General features: G+C 40.5%; 1 protein-coding gene across 4 annotated transcripts in view; it reads right to left on the reverse strand.

The window, feature by feature from the left end:
- The window catches only part of Fam120c (family with sequence similarity 120 member C), a 117494-nt gene extending 105743 nt beyond the window's left edge, over nt 1–11751 (reverse strand). For all 4 annotated transcript variants that reach the window (XM_077107740.1, XM_077107743.1, XM_077107741.1 and 1 more), the window contains exon 1: nt 10712–11751. In XM_077107740.1, the coding sequence (XP_076963855.1) occupies nt 10712–11407 (696 nt within the window). In that variant the 5' untranslated portion in view covers nt 11408–11751. The remainder of the gene's footprint in view (nt 1–10711) is intronic.
- Nucleotides 11752–19421: the final 7670 nt, after the last annotated feature.

The following is a 19421-nucleotide window of genomic DNA, read 5'->3' on the forward strand; positions in this document are numbered from 1 at the left end:
CATGGCAGCATGACTTATTCTATCTGTATTCAAAAACACAGATTGTTGAAATTCCAAGCTGTTTTTAAAGTTGTTTTCATTTCAGCACTCATCATTTTTGTATACTGGTCATATTTCTTAACAAAGATTTTATTTTTAAAAGGTATTTTGAATGGTGGTCTTTGAACAGACACATTTTATTTAGAGACATGGGAAAATTCATCAATTCAACAAAGAAATAGGCTCACTCCTGTTTTCAGCAAATAGGTGAACTTCTTGCATAATCCTTTTCACTTGCATAGATGTGATTTCTCAACACTGCCATTAAAAACGTACAAGCACAGGGCTGGGATTGCAGCTCAGGGGAGAGCACTTGCCTAGCATGTGTGAGGAAATGGGTTTGATCTTTAGCACCAAGTAAAAATAAATAAATAAAATAAAGGTACTGTGTCCATCGAATAAAAAATATATTTTAAAAATGCACAAGCACAGCAATTGATAGTATTAGTTATCTATTTCTTATGACAAATTACCCCCAAAACTTAGTGAGTTAAAACATTTATGATCCCACAGTATCTGTGGGCATGCCTTAGTTGGGCCCTTTCACTCAGGGTGTCTCACAGGCTGCAATCAGAGTTGTCAGCCAGGACCATAGTCACCTCAAGGCTTCAATAAGAAGGATCCATTTCCAAGCTCACTCACTCACGTGGCTGTGGACATGATTCGGTTCCTTGCACGTTGTTGAAATTAGGGCCTCAGTTCCTTACTGACTGTGGGTCGGAGGCTATCCTCAATTTCTGTCAAGTGAACCTCTCACAACATGGCAGCTTGCTTCATCAAAGTGATCAAGCAAGAAAAGCCAAAGAGCAAGAGAAGAACTGAGAAAGAGAGATCGTGAAAGCACAAAGAAGATGGAAGTCATAGTATTTTATAATCTAATCTTGCAAGTGACATATCATTGCTTTTGTTGTATTCTTCTCCTAAGGAGCAAGTCACTAGTTCCAACCCACACAAGGAGTGGGAGGGATGATTACAAAAAGCTGTGAATATCAGAATGGTTGAATCATTGGAAGATACTGCAGGAAATGTCCATTACGAATGAAAAAGGGCACTTGGTCACTGTGTCAGGCATTTGCCATGCAATGGTAGAGATGCTAATAAATGAAGACCTTGTGGCTCAACAAAAAGGGACAGTCAGTATGGCCAGAGTATCTGGTATTTCGAGAGAAGTTGAAAAGTCAGACTGTTTTGCAACATTTCACAATTTTTGTAAGTTTGCAACAAATTCAAATTAGCTAAAAAAGAAATGTGGCTCAAGGATGTGGCTCAAGCGGTAGCGCACTTGCCTGGCATACGTAAGGAACTGGGTTCAATCCTCAGCATCACATAAATAAAATGAAGATGTTGTCACCTAAAACTAAAAAATAAATATTTTTTTTTAAAAGAAATGTGTTCATATAATGCAATGCAGGAAATGAAAATCATTCGATTAGATGATACCTTAATATTCACCTAAACACATTATTTGATTTCAGATTCTGGTGAACACTATTGATGAAAGAAAATAAATGTTCTCCAGAAAACCATCAAAACAAAAATGTGTGGACCAATGCAAAAACATATGCATGGTCCACATATGACCTACTGGTTGCCAGTTTGCCATCTTTGCCACAACCTTTCTAATTTCCTATGTGGTACAAATGAAAGGGCAAGGGTTTTTGTGCCTGGCATGTAAATTCTGTCACCTCTACTGGTTATGCCCTGAATCTATCACAAGGGCCAGAAAATAATACCAGGGTATCATACTATATTTTATTACTTGCCTCCTCTACTAGATTATAAACTCCTGTAAGAACAGATTACCATGCTTTCTACCCCTAACTTCAACAGTCCTTATCTCACTTCTCTACTTAATTTTTCTCCACAACACTTACTATACTACCTAAAATGCTATATTTTATCTTTTTTCATTCTTTATTCTTTTTAGTTATACATGACAGTAGAGTCTATTTTGTTATATATCTTATTCTGTCCTTCTAATTATAATTTAAACTTCACAGTCAGAAATCTGTTTTATTGACTGCAACATCATAATTTTGACTCTGTCTAGCACATAGTAGGAGCTCAATAAATATTGGCTGAATGAATGAATTCCATTGTTCGTAGTATTTAGCACAGCATGTGTGGTAGAGTATTTGCTGAAAAATGTTAACTGAATTAAAAAGACCTTATCATTCTGGTAAGAAAAATTGGGTGAAATGAGGCTAGAGAATGGAGGCAGATCACCAAGAACACTGCATGTCATGCCATGCTAAAGTTAAAGCATGAGAGTGAAATAATTAATGTCCAATCCAGTTAGGGACACAAGACATTTGGGGCAGAGTCGTAGTAGTTGGCATTTATTATGTGCAATGTAATATTCTAGCTCTTTACTTATATTAAATCACTTATTGATCACAAGAAAAAGTCTGTGATGTAGGCATTACTATCCTCATCTTCCAGATGAGGAAACTGAGGCACAGAGAAGTTAATTTGCTCAAGGTTACATAAGGAGTAGGGGAAAGAACAGGGTTTTAATTCTAGGCAGTCTCACTCCAAGATCTGTTCCATTATGTTGTACAAACTAATTATAAGAAAAAGTATTATGGGAAAAAGAAATACAACCATAAAAAATGTAACTATGGGGTGTAAGGGAGATAGAAATGATCACAGTATGTTATATAAATGTATAGGTATGTGACAATAAATACATTATTCTGTATAATGAATGTGCACTAATACAATTGTAACTGTATTATTTTGAGACATATTAAGGAGGAACTATTCCGGTATCAAAAATTTTTAGGTTCCAATCTTGGTCCAACTAAGTTCCAGCAGTCCAAACTTGGATGAGAAACTACACTGAGGCCATTTTTGTGTTATAAAATGGAGATTAGTATCTATCCTGAAGGGTGGTTGTGAGGATTAAATGATCTAATGAATATAAAAAGGACCTAGCATACATCATAGTTATTATTACTACCAACAATGGGGTATCATATATTCTATATCTGCATTGATAAGCAACTACAAACTCACTTCTGAATCAAAGGAGTTTAGCAATCAATTTGCAATCTGAGTTCATTTACATGTGGTTTACATATGATATTATAAAACACTGGTTCTAAATTGTTCCTCATCTGATCATTAAAGCCTTCTACAGTCTAATTATTCAACTAATTTTTCTCAATCTTTTTCTCTCAACAATCATTTTACATATATTTATACAGATAGACCTAGATATAGATATATACAGATATATAGATATATATGTCATTCTAGAGCAAATTACTGTTCTCTTAGAACTCATTTAAAAGAGAATTATAGGGCTGGGATTGTGGCTCAGCAGTAGAGCGCTCGCCTAGCACAGGCGGGACCCGGGTTCGATCCTCAGTACCACATAAAAATAAAGGCATTGTGCTGTGTCCATCTACACCTAAAAAATAAAATAAAAAAAAGAGAATTATAATGTGATATTAAATACTATAAGAGAAAATTATGAGAAATTAAGAAGAGAGCACTCTAGAAATATAAAGGAAAGTATCATTCACCTAAGGTGGCAAAGATAGCTTGGAAAGATAAGAAATTCTGGTGCCTTCACCTAAGGTAATGGGGGTAGAAGCAGACACATGTGGCTAAATTCAAGACATTTTTGAGGAAGAACTGATAGGATGAAGTGGACATGAGAGCCAGGCACAATGGTGCACACCTGTAATCCCAGTGGCTCAGGAGGCTGAGGCAGGGGCATCAGGAGTTCAAAGCCAACCTCATCAAAAGCAAGGGACTAAGCAACTCAGTGAGACCCTGTCTCTAAATAAAATACAAAATAGGGTGGGGATGTGGCTCAATGGTTGAGTGCCCCTGAATTCAATCTCCATTACAAAACCATTAAAAAAAAAAGAGAGGGGGACATGGGATGCAATAGGAGAGTGTAGAAAACCAAGGATTTCATGGTTTCTAACTTGAAAGGATGAAATATATTACTCACAGGAAAAGAGAATACCACAAGTAGAACACATTTTGGGTTAAGATAATGAGTTCCAGCTTGGATTATTTTAAGTTTAAGTGACCTATAAGATATCAAGAAGAGAATTAAAAAGATCCAATGTTCATAAGAATCTGGGCATGGTGGCAAACTCCTGTAGTCCTCAGGAGGCTGAGGCAGGAGGATTGCAAATTCAAAGCCAGCCTCAACAACTTAGCAAGGCCCTAAGATACTTAGCGAGACTCTCTCAAAAATAAAAATAAAAAGTGTGAAGGATGTTGCTCAGTGGTTAAGTGCCCCTGGATTAAATTCCTAGTACCAACATACATACATTCATACACACACACACACACACACACACACACACACAAATAAATAAATAAACTCATGAGAAAGGTTGGAGGAAGAGAGTCACAGGAATCAGAATATATTTAAAACTCAAAGCTAAAGTAATGGATGAGATTGTTCAGCAAACAAATGCAGAAGAGTGACTAGGACAGAAGTCTCAGGAACACCAACATTTAAGGATGCAGGAACAGGAAGAGCAAAAAGGATGGGAGAAGAAAAGATTCAAGAAGATTCAGGGCTGGGATGTAGCTCAGTGGCAAAGCGTCTGCCTTGCATTCGCAAAGCCCTGGGTTAGACCCCCAGTTCCAAAAAAGACAAAAAAAAGAACCCTACCAAAAAAAAAAAAAGATTAAAAAAAAAAAAACAACCATGGGCTGGGGATGTGGCTCAAGCGGTAGCGCGCTCGCCTGGCATGCGTGCGGCCCGGGTTCGATCCTCAACACCGCATACAAAGATGTTGTGTCCGCCGAAAACTAAAAAATAAATATTAAAATTCTCTCTCTCTTTAAAAAAAAAAATTCAAAAAAAGAATCAGAAGTATTACTCAGCCATTAAGAATGACTTTATGACATTTCCCAGTAAATGGAGGGATCTGGAGAATATTATGCAGAGTGAAATAAGTCAATACCCGTCCCCTGAAAAAAGGTCAAATGTTTTCTCTGACAATGTGGAAGATAACCCACAAAAAGGGTGGGGATGTTCAGTAAATTAGATAAAGGGGAATGAAGGTAAGGGAGCAGATAGCAAAAGGAAAGACAGTGGAATTAATCTGACCTAACTTTCCTATGTACATATATGAAAATACCATAGTGAATCTCACCATCACAGAATGGGTCCTAACTAGAATAAGATATATTTTATACGCGTATAATTTTATCAAAGTGGATTCTACAGTCTTTTATAACTAAAAAGAATAAGAAAAAAATGTGACTAGGACAATGGGGCACAGTGGCACATGTTGATAGTCCCTGCTACTCTGGAGGCTCAGGCAAGAGGATGGATTGCTTGATGCCAGGAGTTCTGGGCCAGCCAGGGTAACATAGCAAGGCCTATCTCAAAAAATTAATAACAATAATAAATAAATCAATCATAAGTAACATTATGGAATCCAAGGGAGGTAGTTCAAGGATAGAATGGATCAAAGAAGGCCAAGAATGATAAGAATGGAAATGAATGTGGCAGCTCAGAGAGGTGAAGCCACATATAAAGTAACAATAGCCTAGGGAATGATAACTAATTCACTTTTCTTTTTCAAGAACAATGGTAAAAGGGAAAAAAGATAACAATAATGATAAAGGGGAATACTTTTTCTGTTAAAATTATTTCTGCATGGGACTGGGGGGTGTAACTCAGTGATATCTTAGGCCCTGAGTTAAATTTCCAACACCACCACCACCACCACCACCACCACCACCACTACTACTATTAATCTGTATGTGCTGTGAGTGAAAGAAATTAGAGACTGAAAATGCAGAAAAAGGAAATGCTACTTTTGAATTCCTCTAACATCACTGTAAAACTCACTCATTTGGCAATTAGCTTATATATTTGCTTTGTACTGGCAGTATAGTATATTTAACAATGTTGGCACAAACTAAGTGCTTAATAAATCAGCTTAACTTTTTCTTCACACATCTATGCAATTAGACAATAAAATTATACCATCTCACAAAAAAATGTACAAAAAGAAGGAAAAAGTGTCGTGGCATTCTGGAAGGAGATTTTAAGCAAAAGAGACCTCGAATAAGGATTTTTTTGTCCATCACTTACCAGCACTCACACCAAAGAAAAATTATTGGAGCTGGGGTTATTGCTCAGTAGTAGAACATGTACTTACCATGCATGAGGCCCTGGATTCAATCATCAGCACCAAAAAAATTTGGTGGCAATAGAATCTAGGGTCTCAATCTACCGTTGAGCTAGTCCCTATTTACCTTTTTGTACCTTGGTTATTTAACTGTAAAAATGGGAACAATACCATGTAGCTAGCAAGTTTGTGAAGTCTAAACAAGATATTTAAAAAGCACTTTATATATAACTTGGTACTCAAGAAGTAGCAGCAATTACTATTATGATCATTTTTCCAAAATAAGAGCATCTAGAAGACTCACTGACTTTTCAAGTTGTCTATGACTATATAACTAAACAGTCAGGAAGCACATCAGCCATTGTTTTATTTTATTCTGAAGAAGCAAAGCATAAAATGACATCAGCTCCTGGTTAGACTCCTCAAAGTCTAGTTATTCACATATTACCACTATGATTTCTGCCACAACTAAGTATTGCAACTTAATATTTTTCTTTAAACCAACTCATCTTTCTTTAATTGGCCATATGTGAAAAAACTTATACCTGTGGAATGGTGAATTTGATATGCTACCTTATCCTTTTTTTCTCATATACATTAACTATTAAATAAAGCACTCATCCTCTTCATCATACTACATCATCCACCAAATCACTATCTAAAACTGCTTTAGGTTCCTCTACTTCTGAGATCCTTTGGAAGGTATCAGATAAGCAACTTGTGGGTTTACTCAATTTACCTGCTACTAGGAACTTTCATTTACAAAAGCCTGCAGAATGCATAACTGAAACCAACCAAACAACAAAATTTATCTCAACAATATACACTGAATTGATTTGTGGGCAATCCTAAACTGTTTAAAGCTAAACATACAACCCAGCAATTTATTATTTAATTCTACCACCTTTACATTCTCTACCACAAGTGAAAATGATACTGAGAATAAAAGACCATCTTCCTGGCTGGGCATGTTGGCACATGCTTATAATTCCAGTGGCTTAGGAGGCTGAGGCCGGAGGATGCAGAGTTCAAAGCCAGCCTCAGCAACACCAAGGCACTAAGCAACTCAGTGAGACCCTGTCTCTAAATAAAATAGAAAATAGGGTTGGGGATGGGATGTGGCTCATTGGTTGAGTGCCCCTGAATTCAATCCCCAGCACCCTCCCCATGAGGCCCTGGATTCAATCCCCAGCACCAAAAAAAGCCCATCTTGTGGTCTAGTCTGAAGAATAAAACCAAGGAGGGAAAGAATCAAGTAGTTGGTTTTGTTTTAGAACACTAATATTCAGTCAGAAGAAATGCTAGACAGGCAAATCATCCAAGCAAAAAAACTGCCCCTTTGAGATGACAGAACACCTCTGAAAGGGGAAATTGTTATCCATTATTAATCAATGTCTTTCAAGTTACAATCAAGGAAATTCTTCACTCCAACAGTCACCAATCAGAACCAGGAGAGAGAACTTTACTCACCGAAAACATCAACAAGTAATTTACATATGCAATTCTGAAGCAGGTCTTAAATCCACTATATTAAGTGTTCCACCATACACTTTTTAAAAGTCACTCTCACAACCCATTCCTTTAGGTTCACTGACCAATTTACTTAGGGAAAAAAGAAATCCTGTGTCCAAAGTATACAAGCTATTATGAAAAATATAAAAAGATCAGAGTGTTTAAAATCTAGCATGGAGAATAAAATTTATACATTCCCCAAACAGTGGTTCTCAGGGCTGAAAAAAACTACTGAGAATCCCCCCACCAACATTATGAAAAACTTAAAACACATAGCCAAGTTGAGATTCTATCAATTTTTACTACACTTGACTCATCACATATCCATACATCTATATAATCCATCTTAATTTTTATTAACTGCTGGAGTTATTATTATTTTTTAAGACATGGGTGTCTGGCTATGTTGCTTGGTCTGATCTCAAACTATCCTCCCACCTCAACCTCCAGAGTAGCTGGGAGTATAGATGTGCACCACCACACCCAGCTACTGCTGGGATTTTAAAAATGAGAATTTGTGTAAAGTATGACAAAATGTATTTAGTCATTTCTCAAAATTTTTGACTGATGGAGTATGTGAACAAAAAATGTCTGGAAACCACAAACTCATACTTAGTGTTCATCTCTCCTGTCAACCTCCAATCAAAATCTATTCAGAGCTCACAAATGGTCATTTTAGGTCTCCACACCCTTGTCCACTATCCTTAGCATACTTCATGGCTCAGCACCCATTTGTGATGCCCCTCCCAACTTTCACTCACTCACCCCAAAGAAACCATGCCCCTATAGGGGCCTTTTTTTTTTTTATAATTTACAATTAGCACACAGTATCTGAAATTTTGTCTTCAGTATGTCTCTTTTTTACGAACTCTGGATCTCGTTGAGGGTAGAATCCTCTTATCACTTCTGAATCTTCAGCAACCAGCCTAGTACTTTGCCAGCAAGCACTCAGTAAAGTAATAATAAATGAATGATCTGAACCTGTCTTTACCCAGGAGCCAGGGAAGAGTAGTCGATTATGGAAATGATCTAATCACAGTGGCAGTTTAGAAAGATTTGGCTTAGAATACTGTTAAGAGCATGGGCTTTGAAGCCAAACTGCATGGGCATGAATCCCAGAATCCCAGCTCTGCCACTTAGTGCTGGATGACTTTGGGCAAGTTTCTAAAGCTCCTGTGCCCGAGTTTTCTCACTTGGAAAACAGGGATAATATTGCTTCATGGGTAATTGTGATGATCCAATGAGACAATAATTTTTAAAAGGAATTATACAGGACTGGGGTGTAGCTTGGTGGTAGAGCACAAGATCTTGGGTTAGGTTCCCAGCACTGAAAACAAAAAGGGCACACATGCAGTAGGGTGTTCCATCAATGTGGTCACTATTGCCAGCAACCAGGTTAATAACAAAGTAAAAAAAATCTTGAAAGTCTAGGGGGTAGCAGTAGGAAGAATAGCCATGAATAAAGATTCTATTTAAAAATGTTCAGTTAGAAGGGCAAGCAAGTGGATTTCTTTTATACTATTTCCTTTGTATGTTTAAGTTAGTCATGACTGGATTTTATGTGTAGTGCTGGAAAATCAAACCCCAGGGCCTTGTGCATGGTAAACCCAAGTTCTACCCCTGAGCCACATCCCCAGCCTACAACTGTATTTTTAAATTTAGACAGATATAATCTATTCACTCTAGACAGATTTGATGCTTAACACCAGTAGTGTAGCATAAACTGGATTCTAGTAACTACTGCAAGCTTCTCTATATAAGTCTTTCAGTCTCTCAGCTGAAATTTCTTTCTTCAGTACTTCAGCAGGCACCACTTCTTTATTGTGTGAATCTTACTATCCCCTGTCCTGTGAGGACATCTCCAAGAACCTTGGTTGGGGAATGGGCATACACACAGTTTTTTTCTTCTTTTTTTGGCAATTTCATCCTACCCAACCTTGTACTGTTTTTTTTCTTCCTCCTGCCCACCTCCTTACTTCTCAAGCCTTATTATTCCCTACACGTAGGAACTTGAAACCTAAGAGTATGGGAAAGCAACAGAGCAACAGCAGTGGTGCCAAGAACTGGGGATACTGCCAAGCTATTCCCAAGGCCCCATATGCAGTGAGTGACCCAACTACATGCAGATTGGACTTAACTGCTCATGGGGCCTCACACACTTGGTATTCCTTTTTGTTTCTGCTCATTTTCTTCCTCTCACTGAAAGTATCCTCCTCCCAAATCTGTGTCACATTCAAATCCAACTCATCCTTGCAGACCCAGGCAAAGTCTTTCTTCAGGGAAGACTATCTCAGTCCACAAATATCCTCCCCCCACATATACACAAACAGGTACTATACTTACTGTCTGTATGATAAACCATAGTTGCTGTACACATTTACGCGATTAAATAAATGTTCCATATGTACATGATTAATTTTCCAAGAGCAGGAATGGTGTCTTGCAAACCCCTTATATTCAGTGAGTTAATACTTGTTGAACAGTGAATCAGTGGGTTTTTGTTTGTTCATTTAGGCTAACACAGGAGGAAATAGAAGTATGGATAAATGAGAAAGGTTGAATGGCTAGATGGGTAAAAAAAGCAGCACCCTGTCAAGATGGGAAAAATATTGGAGGTGTTGAATTAACATCTGCTCAACTGACTTGCTGTGAGATTGGAAAAAACTATAGGAGTAGATGTCAACTAGGAAAAGCAAGGAAAATGTATTTCAGTTTGAGGTAAAAGACAGCTGGAGAAAGGTGAGGCTGCAAAAGAAATTCTGACTTGATTGTGTTAAAACCTGGAGGTAGGCCAATTACATAAGTGAAGGCAAATGGAGCTATTGGGATTACACGGATAGACACGTGGTCTGGTAGGTAAGCAAATCCGTAGAGATGGTATGAAGTGGGGGGGGATAGATGGATAAAATGATTGACGGCTAGCGGATTGAGTGGGTAAGTAGGTGGGTGGGTGATAGTGGGTTAATGGGTAGGTGGCTAGATGTTTAGTTGGGAGGAAATAGGTGTAGGGCGTGTTATTTAAAATCCGGCCCCTCCCTCACCTTGACCCGGAAGCGGATGAGTGCTAGCCTCACGCAGTGGCTCAGGCAGGCCGGTGGCAGGAACCAGGCCCGCGGTGGAGGGGTGCCCTTGTTGCCCACGTGTCCCACGATCAGTTGCGCTGTCTGCCGCTCGGCCTGGCACCGACGGCCCCACTCTGCCAGTCGGTCCTTGCCCAGGCCCCCGGGGAACATGACCACGAGCTCCAGGCCGTCGCCGCCGGGGTAGGCACAAGCCTGGCACAGCGCTGACAAGTAGCCCAGCATGGCGTTCCACTGACCGCCACACACCCAATCCGTCTGGTAACCGCCATAGAGCCGTGGAAGCGCCGAGCCCGCGTCTACAAGCACTCGAGCCCCGGGCAGCGGAGGGGGCGGCGGCGGCAGTGGCGGGTGCAGCCCGGGCTGCGCTGGGCCGTGGTGGTGGAAGTGGTGAGCAGGGTGATGGTGCCGATTCGGGCCCGCGCCCCCGGAGTAGGCACCTAAAGCTGCGGGCGGGAGCGGTGGTTGCAGAGGAGCAGAGCCCCTGGCGGCGCGTGGAGCTCCGGGTGCTAAGGCTGCCGTCGGTGGCAGCTGGCGGTGCAGGTGCTGCTGCTGCTGCTGGCGCGATACAGTGCGCGCGAGTTTGAGGAGGTCCACAGGCACCACGGCCCCAGGACAACGCTTCTCCAGGAACTCTTGGAAGCCCTGGACGCCCATGCTTCGTCGGTGGGCAGACGAGATGAGACAGCGGCTGCGCGAGCAAGCTAGGCGGCGATCTGGGCGCGAAGCTGGGGGCAGGCGCGTGCGCACTCCGCGGGGGGCGAGGGGGCGGGAAAAGGATTCCCGAGGGGAGGGGTGAGGAAACCAGGGCGGGGAGGGGAGGAGACCGCAGATTTGATACGGGTGGACAGGAGGGGTGAGGCCGACCGGACTCAGGAGAGGTTGGGAGGATAAAAGCGATGACAGGCTCTAGTCGCTTCTCTTTTTTCTCCTCTCCCGCTGCTCTTCTTTATCGCTTCAAAGAGGGTAAAGCCTCTTCCTTCCACCTCCGGGAGCCATGTTGCCTCGTCTTCTCTATGATACACGCTTTTTAGCTGGAGGAGGGGGAATGGGGCGGGGCGGATGGGCATCCTGGGAGTTGTAGTCTTCTAGCAAATGGCCTCAGGATGTAGTCTGCTAAGGTAACTACCATCCAGCTCCTGCCTTGTGGTTCACAGGGTCAAAGAGGCGGGGCATGAAGATTTGTGTTTAGGATTTGCACTTTGAATTCCTTGCATCCCACTGAACTGTCTTAGGCTTTTCACTGCCATTCCCAACATAAAGAGTTTGTGGGGGGAGGAGTGATGCATCATGGGAAAGGAAATTGAGTGTATTGATTGAATTTAACCAAAGTGAGCTAAAATTCCCCAGGAGGGAGAATTTTCACTTTGATGCGGAAATTAATATGCCTTACTTATGTGAGAAAGAACACATATGAAACATAAAAATAACCACTACAATTTCTACAGCAACTTGCTTGCTTTAGAATTTTTTTCCCGAGTTAGCAATGGTGAAACAGATTTGTCCAGGACAATGTGGGACAAAGCGAAATTGAATGGCAGGATCTCTTTGAGCAAGGAGATGTGGGCCAACACGAACTACAGGTTGTACCTTTTTGGTACTCACTGAACTACTGTGTCCCATTTTTAGTATTTCTATTAAATATCTTATATTTTAGGGCTCTTGTTTCCAAATGTCATTTTAAATTAGTCTTGGTACTAATTCAAAACTGTACAACCCAAGAGTGAGCAAGATGAACGATGTCTGAGACAAGTCTATTAGAATGCAAAAGCAAAAAAAAAAGCTCCATGCTCCACAAAAGACTATATCACAAGAGGGTAAGGCCCTGATGGCAAAGAATAAGTAGATGGTGAGGCAGTGCACATAGGTAAATTGAAAACATGCAGTGAATGTGAGAGGGCAGTGGCTTAAAGGGATAAAGAATGGAAGGACTAGAGGTTTTCTAGTAAACTGGACACTATTGGATTGTTTGCCCATCCGCCCTTTTCTAAGAACTGGTCCTCTCCTTTCCCCATTTATAGGGGCAAAAAACTGCCATGTTCCTATCTCTAGATAATTAAACAGAAGCGGACACCTAATCCAACCTGGATCAATCAGAATCTCATTCCCTAGAAATTTAGAATTAGGGGCTGGGATTGTGGCTCAGTGATAGAGTGCTTGTCTGGCACTTGTGAGGCAGTGGGTTCCATCCTCAGCACACATAAAAATAAGTAAATAAAATAAATTCATAAAAAAAAGAAAATTAGAATTAGATCAGAGATATCTGCTTTTCTCTTAAGTGTAATCTTGGAAGTTATCAGCAATTTTCCCACTGGAGAGATATAAGTAAACAATGTTGGTTAGCAGACAAAGAAAACTGTATATTTAGCCAGGTGTGGGGGTGCATGCCTGTAACCCCAGTGACTTGGGAAGCTGGAGCAGGAAGATTGCAAGTTCAAGACCAGCCTCAGTAACTTAGCAATGCCCTAAAGCAACTCCCAGGAGAGCCTGTCTCAAAATAAAAAATAAAAAGGGCTGGGGATGTAGCTTAGTGGTAAAAGGTCCCTGGGTTAAATTCCTATTATAAAACAAAACAAAGGAAGAAAAAAAAAGAAAAAGAAAACCATGCAGACTCAGAAAAGCAGAGTCAGGTTAACGAAAACATAATGGTTAAGTGATATATATATATATATATATATATATATATATATATATATATATATATATATATATGGCATTTTACTCAGCCATAAATAAGAAAGAAATTATGTTATTTGTATCAAAATGGATGGAACTGGAGACATCATGCTCCATGTTATAAGCCATAGACTGAGAAAGTCAAAGGTCATATGTGGGAGCTAGAAAGAAAAAAAAAGTGGGGAAAGAGACCTCATGACAATGGAAGGAAGACTTGTAGAGGATGGAGATTAAGGGGAAGAAAGAGAGGAGGAAAAGAGTAGGTATGAGGGATAAAATAGACCAAACTATGCTATGTGGAGGTACCAATATATGACGATGAAGACTCCTATTATGTATAATTATGGTTCACCAATAAAAATATTTGAAAAATAGCCTGCACCCTTCGAGCACACCTGTAAGTGCCAGCAATTTAGGAGGCTGAGGCAACTTAGACCCTTAGCAATTTAACATGATCATGTCTCAAAAGCTGGAAAGGACTGGGGATGTAGCTAAGTAGTAAAGCACTCCGAGATTCAATTCCCAGTACCCCCCCAAAATTTTAAAAATAAAAGTCATAAGATGAAAATGGGCAGAGATGAGAGATTAGAAATCTTCATGGTAGTCCAGGTTCCATATCATTCTTAAGGCATTCCTTGGGTTTTCTTAGACAACCCCATATCCTTACTATTACTATTTTTGTTTAAGATAGAGTTGGTTTAATAACTGTTTATTATTCTCTAAATAAAACACAAAATAGGGCTGGGGATGTGACTCAGTAGTCAAAAGCCCCTGGGTTCAATTCCTGTTACAAAAAAAGAGAGAGAAAGAAAGAAACTGCTTATCATGAAGAAAATGTTAACTAATTCAAGAACTGGTGGGATGTGGCACGTTGCAGGCCCTAAAATGTGGACAGAGATAGAAGGTCTCTTTCATGTGTTGCTGGGAAGGGAGCTTGGCTTTCCGTGTTATATGACAGTGAAACAGCACTGCCAACAAACAAACAACAACAACAAACCCTGTATGTCCCTGTACTATAGCACACCAGCAATACCTGTGAATTGTTACAAATTTAACATTCTTGGGCCTCACTCCAGACCTCCAGGATCAGAAAGACTGGGTGTGGGGTTTCAGTGGTGACAAACATAAAAAATATCCCGACATTAGTTAAAGCAAAGCAGTGAGAACAGATTTTATTCAGTAACTACTGACAGTAGGGGAAAGGTCTGAACTTTGCTCTGATTTGCACATAGATGACTGGGTGTTTTACTTTATGTATTTATTTTTCAGCACTACAGATTGAACCAGAGGCTCTATACTGCTGAACTATATCCCCAGTCCTTTAAAACAGCAACAAAAAAAGTGTCTCAATTGCTGAGCATTTAAGTTGCAGAGGCTGGCCTTGAACTTGCAATCCTCTTGCCACTTAGCCTGTTGACTCTGGGATTACAGGCATGCACCATCACACCGGGCTATGACTGAGCATTTTAAAGAGAGAATGAGGGAATAGGGGATAGGATTAAGTGGGGTCTCAGTAGTGTCAGGGAAGTGAAAAATTAGTGAGTACTGGTCAGTGTAAATGTGATTGGGCCAGCTGTGTACGGTGGCTGGCAATTACTGAAGTTAGATTTCTATTCCTCCCAGAAACAGAGACAGAGGCCCTATCCTTCCTGATAATTACATTTCTAAGGAATTGCTTTCAGATCCTTAGATATCACTCCTGGGTTTAGGAGAGACATACATAAACCAAAGGTACAGAGGAAGGATTCACAACTGTAAGCCTTTTAAATAAATAATCAAGTGAGGCTGATGGCCCCTCAGGTGTGTGCTAGAACAAGCTGTAAATTCTTTTTCTAGCCCTGTGATTTTCCTGACAGGAATCCGGGAGTGGCCTGGGTCTCCTCAAAGATTTGACCTTAGGCTACTAGAAGTCCTGTTACCTTGGTCAAGTTTCTTATCATAGGTGTCTGAAAGGAGTATACCTACAGTTTTTGCTGGTCTCACTAGCCCTCTGGGTAATTCTAACATTCTCAAGTTTGAGAATCATTATTTTTCTTTTTTTTTTAATATTTATTTTTTAGTTGTAGTTGTACATAATACCTTTATTTTATTTACTTATTTTTATGTGGTGCTGAGGATCGAATCCAGTGCCCCGCACGTGCGAGGCAAGTGCTCTACCTCTGAGCCACAACCCCAGCATGATAAGCATTACTTTTCTAGAGCACACCGTAAGCCTAAGTAGAAACAGGTTAAGCAAGGAAGTGCATCAATTTATTGACTCGTAATAGTTTTTCTTTGCCTGTAATTCATTTCCAATATTCCTGTCCAGGTGAAAAGAGTTTATCCTTAGACCTGGTGACTGACTAATAGTGTCACTTCTCCTTTCCTAAAAGGGAATTTTGATTGTGGTTATTTAATTATTTCTCTACTATTGCATGTTACAATCTATTGGTAGCAGTTAAGTTCATCAGAGGTTACAAGATAAATGAAGCCACATTTAGAGGTGGAAGAGGTGTGTCCATGCCATGCCATTATTTCTGAATGCTATAGTTCTGTAAGATTCACAAGCGTCTGTGGATTGTTAGGTGTGGGCTTTTTTTTTTTATTGTATAAGAAACTGGCACACATATTTATGGGGCAGACAACAGGAGGACTGTCTCTGTGGCACCCCTTTTCTACCACCTGCTCTAATCCTTATGGTTTCATACGAGCCATCCTGTGTGAACCTTCCCAGAGAATTGGGTATTAGAAGAAGAAAGATGAAAACTCCTGGCTGCAATCAAGCACCTGGTTCATTTGTTCCCAAGGCCCAGCTTTATTATCCCTGGGTTTTGTGAGACGCTCCCGTCTTTCTATTTTACCTGTCTTGCTTACACATGTTTAAATTGGGTGTCTTTACTTAAACACAACAGTCCTAACATGTTGTCCAGGAGATTGTAGGCCATGGAGAGGATAGGGATGACAGAGGACAAAGCCCTGAAAGTAGAAGAGAATAATAAATGTCACAGAGTAGTTGTTCAAATTATGTGCTTTGGAACCACTATCTTGGTTCCAATACCAGTTCAACACCTCATTAGCTGTATGACTTTAACAAGTTATTTAACCTCTTGAACTCTTAATTTATCTATGAAATAGGGACTCACTAATTTATTTAATGGGCTTATTTCATACCCAGTACATGCCAGGAATAAAGAAAGTTGGTTTTAAGACAGTCAAGAGACTTAGAAGGCAAATTTAGTAATGGCAGAAGCTTGTGAAAATTAAATGACATTGTAGAACACTTAGCATAATAACTGACACAATAAACACTTAACAAATGTTAAGTCTTATGAAGGATAAGGGGTGGTATGGAGAGTTAACATCAGACTCTTTTTTTATGGTATTAGGAACTGAACCCACGTGCACTTTACCACTGATCTACATCTCGATAGTTATTTTTATTTTATAACAGGGTCTCACTAAGTTGCTAAGGCTGGCCTTGAACTTTTGATCCTGTTTCCTCAGCCTCCGTAATCGCTGGGATGACAAGTGTGCACCACCATGCTCAGCTTTGCTTGTGTTTCTTGAATCAGCAACTGGTTTATAGCAGGGAGTTTATTAGATTAGTAAAAGAAATAATGAAGTGGTTCTTGGCCCAATCACATATAAGTATCATGTGGGGAGGAATTTTTAGTGGTATTGGGGATTAAATACAGGGTTGCTTTACCCAGATATTCTTATTTTAATTTAGAGACAGAGCCTTATAAAATTGCTCAGGCTAGACTGGAACTTTCAGTCCTTCTGCTTCAACCACCTGAGTTGTTAGGATTACAGGCAGGTGCCGCTGTGCCCCACCATGATGACACATTTTTAAATGAGTTCTATGTTGGTATTGTCTCCCAACTTAGTCACTTTCACATCTGAAGCCCACTTTATTACATCATCTAACACCATTGAGGCGTTGGGGCTCAGAAAAATGATGCCCCAAAATACAGCACTTTGGCATGCTGACTACCTTGAACTAAAGGCTATTGACAGGCCTTAAAAGCATCCTCAGAAGTAAAGTTGACTTCAGATCTTGTTCTGCTCTTCTTCTTCCCACTCTTCCCTCACCCCCAGTCATAGAAATCAGAATTCCTCTTTCCAAAGGTGGATCATAGAAATTAGAACCCTTCTCTTCCAAAGGAAGCCAAAACAGATAGAAAGGTTGCCAGGTGTGGTGGCACATGCCTATAATCCCAGTGGCAAAGGAGGCTGAGGTAGGAGGATTGTGAGTTCAAAGCCAGCCTCAGCTAAAGTTAGGTGCTAAGCACCTCAGTGAGACCCTGTCTCTAAATTAAATACAAAATAGGGCTGGGGATGTGGTTCATTGGTTAAGTGCCCCTGAGTTCAATCCCTGGTACCAAAAAAAAAAAAGAAAGAAAGAAAAAAAGAAAGGTCACTCCCTCCCTTCTCCTCTTTTTGGAGATATTCATTCCAAAGGGGTCTTGCCCTATACTCTGCAAAGGAATGCTACACGGAGAGTTCAAGAATAATCTGGAGGGGACTTGCTGGGTCTCCCCCTCCTCAGTTTTACATGGCTGTCCATTTTTTCATTAAACTTAAGCATGAAATTTGGGTCTTTGTTTTTGAAGGCTTTTATGTCACTTAAAATTTTGATTAACTTGTTAACCTGCTTTTTTTCTGTGGTTGGTTGGTTGGTTGCTTGCTTTATGCAGTGTTGGAGATCAAACCCAGGGCCTCCTGCATGCTAAGCAAGTGCTCTGCCACTGTGGCACATGTGACACTTATGATAGGTTAGGAAAGGTATCATACTTTTCTTTTAGAGTTTCTGGCAGCTGAGATATGACTTTCTCTAGAGCCTGCAGATGAGATCCTGGGAAAACTGATAAGGAACTAGCAAAGAAAAATTGAGATTTTTTAAAACCAATCTCCTGTGGTGTTTGGTTAATAATTGAAGGGCCAGAAATGGAGGCACATGCCTCTAATCCCAGTGACTCTGGAGGCTGAGGCAGGACAGTTGCAAATTCAAGGCCAGTCTCAGCAGTTTAGAAAGGTCCTAGCAAGAACCTGTGTAAAATAAAAAGGGGATGTAGCTCAGTACTAAAGTGTGCCTGGGTTAAATCCCCAGTACCAAAATAAAAAAAGAAATAGAAGGAAATTTTTTTCTTAATCACTTTCTTTCCAAATTTATATTAGCAGGAGAAATCATTTATAGGTATCATTTCTTGTGTATAAGGACTTTGGTGATCTTTTTGGTATGAATGCTCATTTTCTGATTTCTGCCCTCCCAGAGGTGGTCTTTGTTTTCCTTTGTCTGTCTTTTGTATAGTTTGTCATAAAGAGGAGAATCATAAGGTTAGATAGAACACAGGCATAAATCCTTTAATCTTTTTATTCAAGCCAGAGTCAGAGATGGGTGTGTTCCCGGTTATCCCCGGATTGTTTATACAAACTTTGCTGTGGATCCCTGAGTCAAAAATCTGGATGAGGTTCTGTTGAGAGCCACAGCCGAAGGGGCTCCAGCAAACTTTCAGACTGCCAGCTGATGATTGGCTCACAGCGGCCCCAGGAACACCTAGCTGATCGGCTCCTCTGTGGAGATGCTCATTGAACTGTTTCCCTGCCCTTTCAGACTACCAGCTGATGATTGGCTCACAGTGGCCCCAGCAACATCTAGCAACATCTAGCTGATTGGCTCCTCTGCGGTGATGCTCATTGGGCTGTTTCCCTGCCCTTTCAGACCACGGAGCTGCTCATTGGGGGACTTTTTTGGCTCCGCCCATGCGACCCAGCCAATCGGCCTCAAGAGCAGGAAGATTGTGGGAGGAAGTGGCTGGGTTGGGGTGTGTGGCTTGTGGGAAGCTGGTGGTGGCAGGTGGGCTCTGAGGGTTTTTTCCTGAGGAGCTGTTTTGTTTGGCGTGTGTGGTTCTAAAAATAAAGTTAGTTTCTTTTGACAAGTGGCTCCTGAATTGTGCCCAGCCAGACTGCGGCATTTGGTGGCCCGTACGGGGAACGAACCTGCGACCTTGGCGTT

The sequence above is a fragment of the Callospermophilus lateralis genome, chromosome X (genome assembly GCF_048772815.1).
Source record: "Callospermophilus lateralis isolate mCalLat2 chromosome X, mCalLat2.hap1, whole genome shotgun sequence".
In the NCBI taxonomy this organism is placed as follows: domain Eukaryota; kingdom Metazoa; phylum Chordata; class Mammalia; order Rodentia; family Sciuridae; genus Callospermophilus; species Callospermophilus lateralis.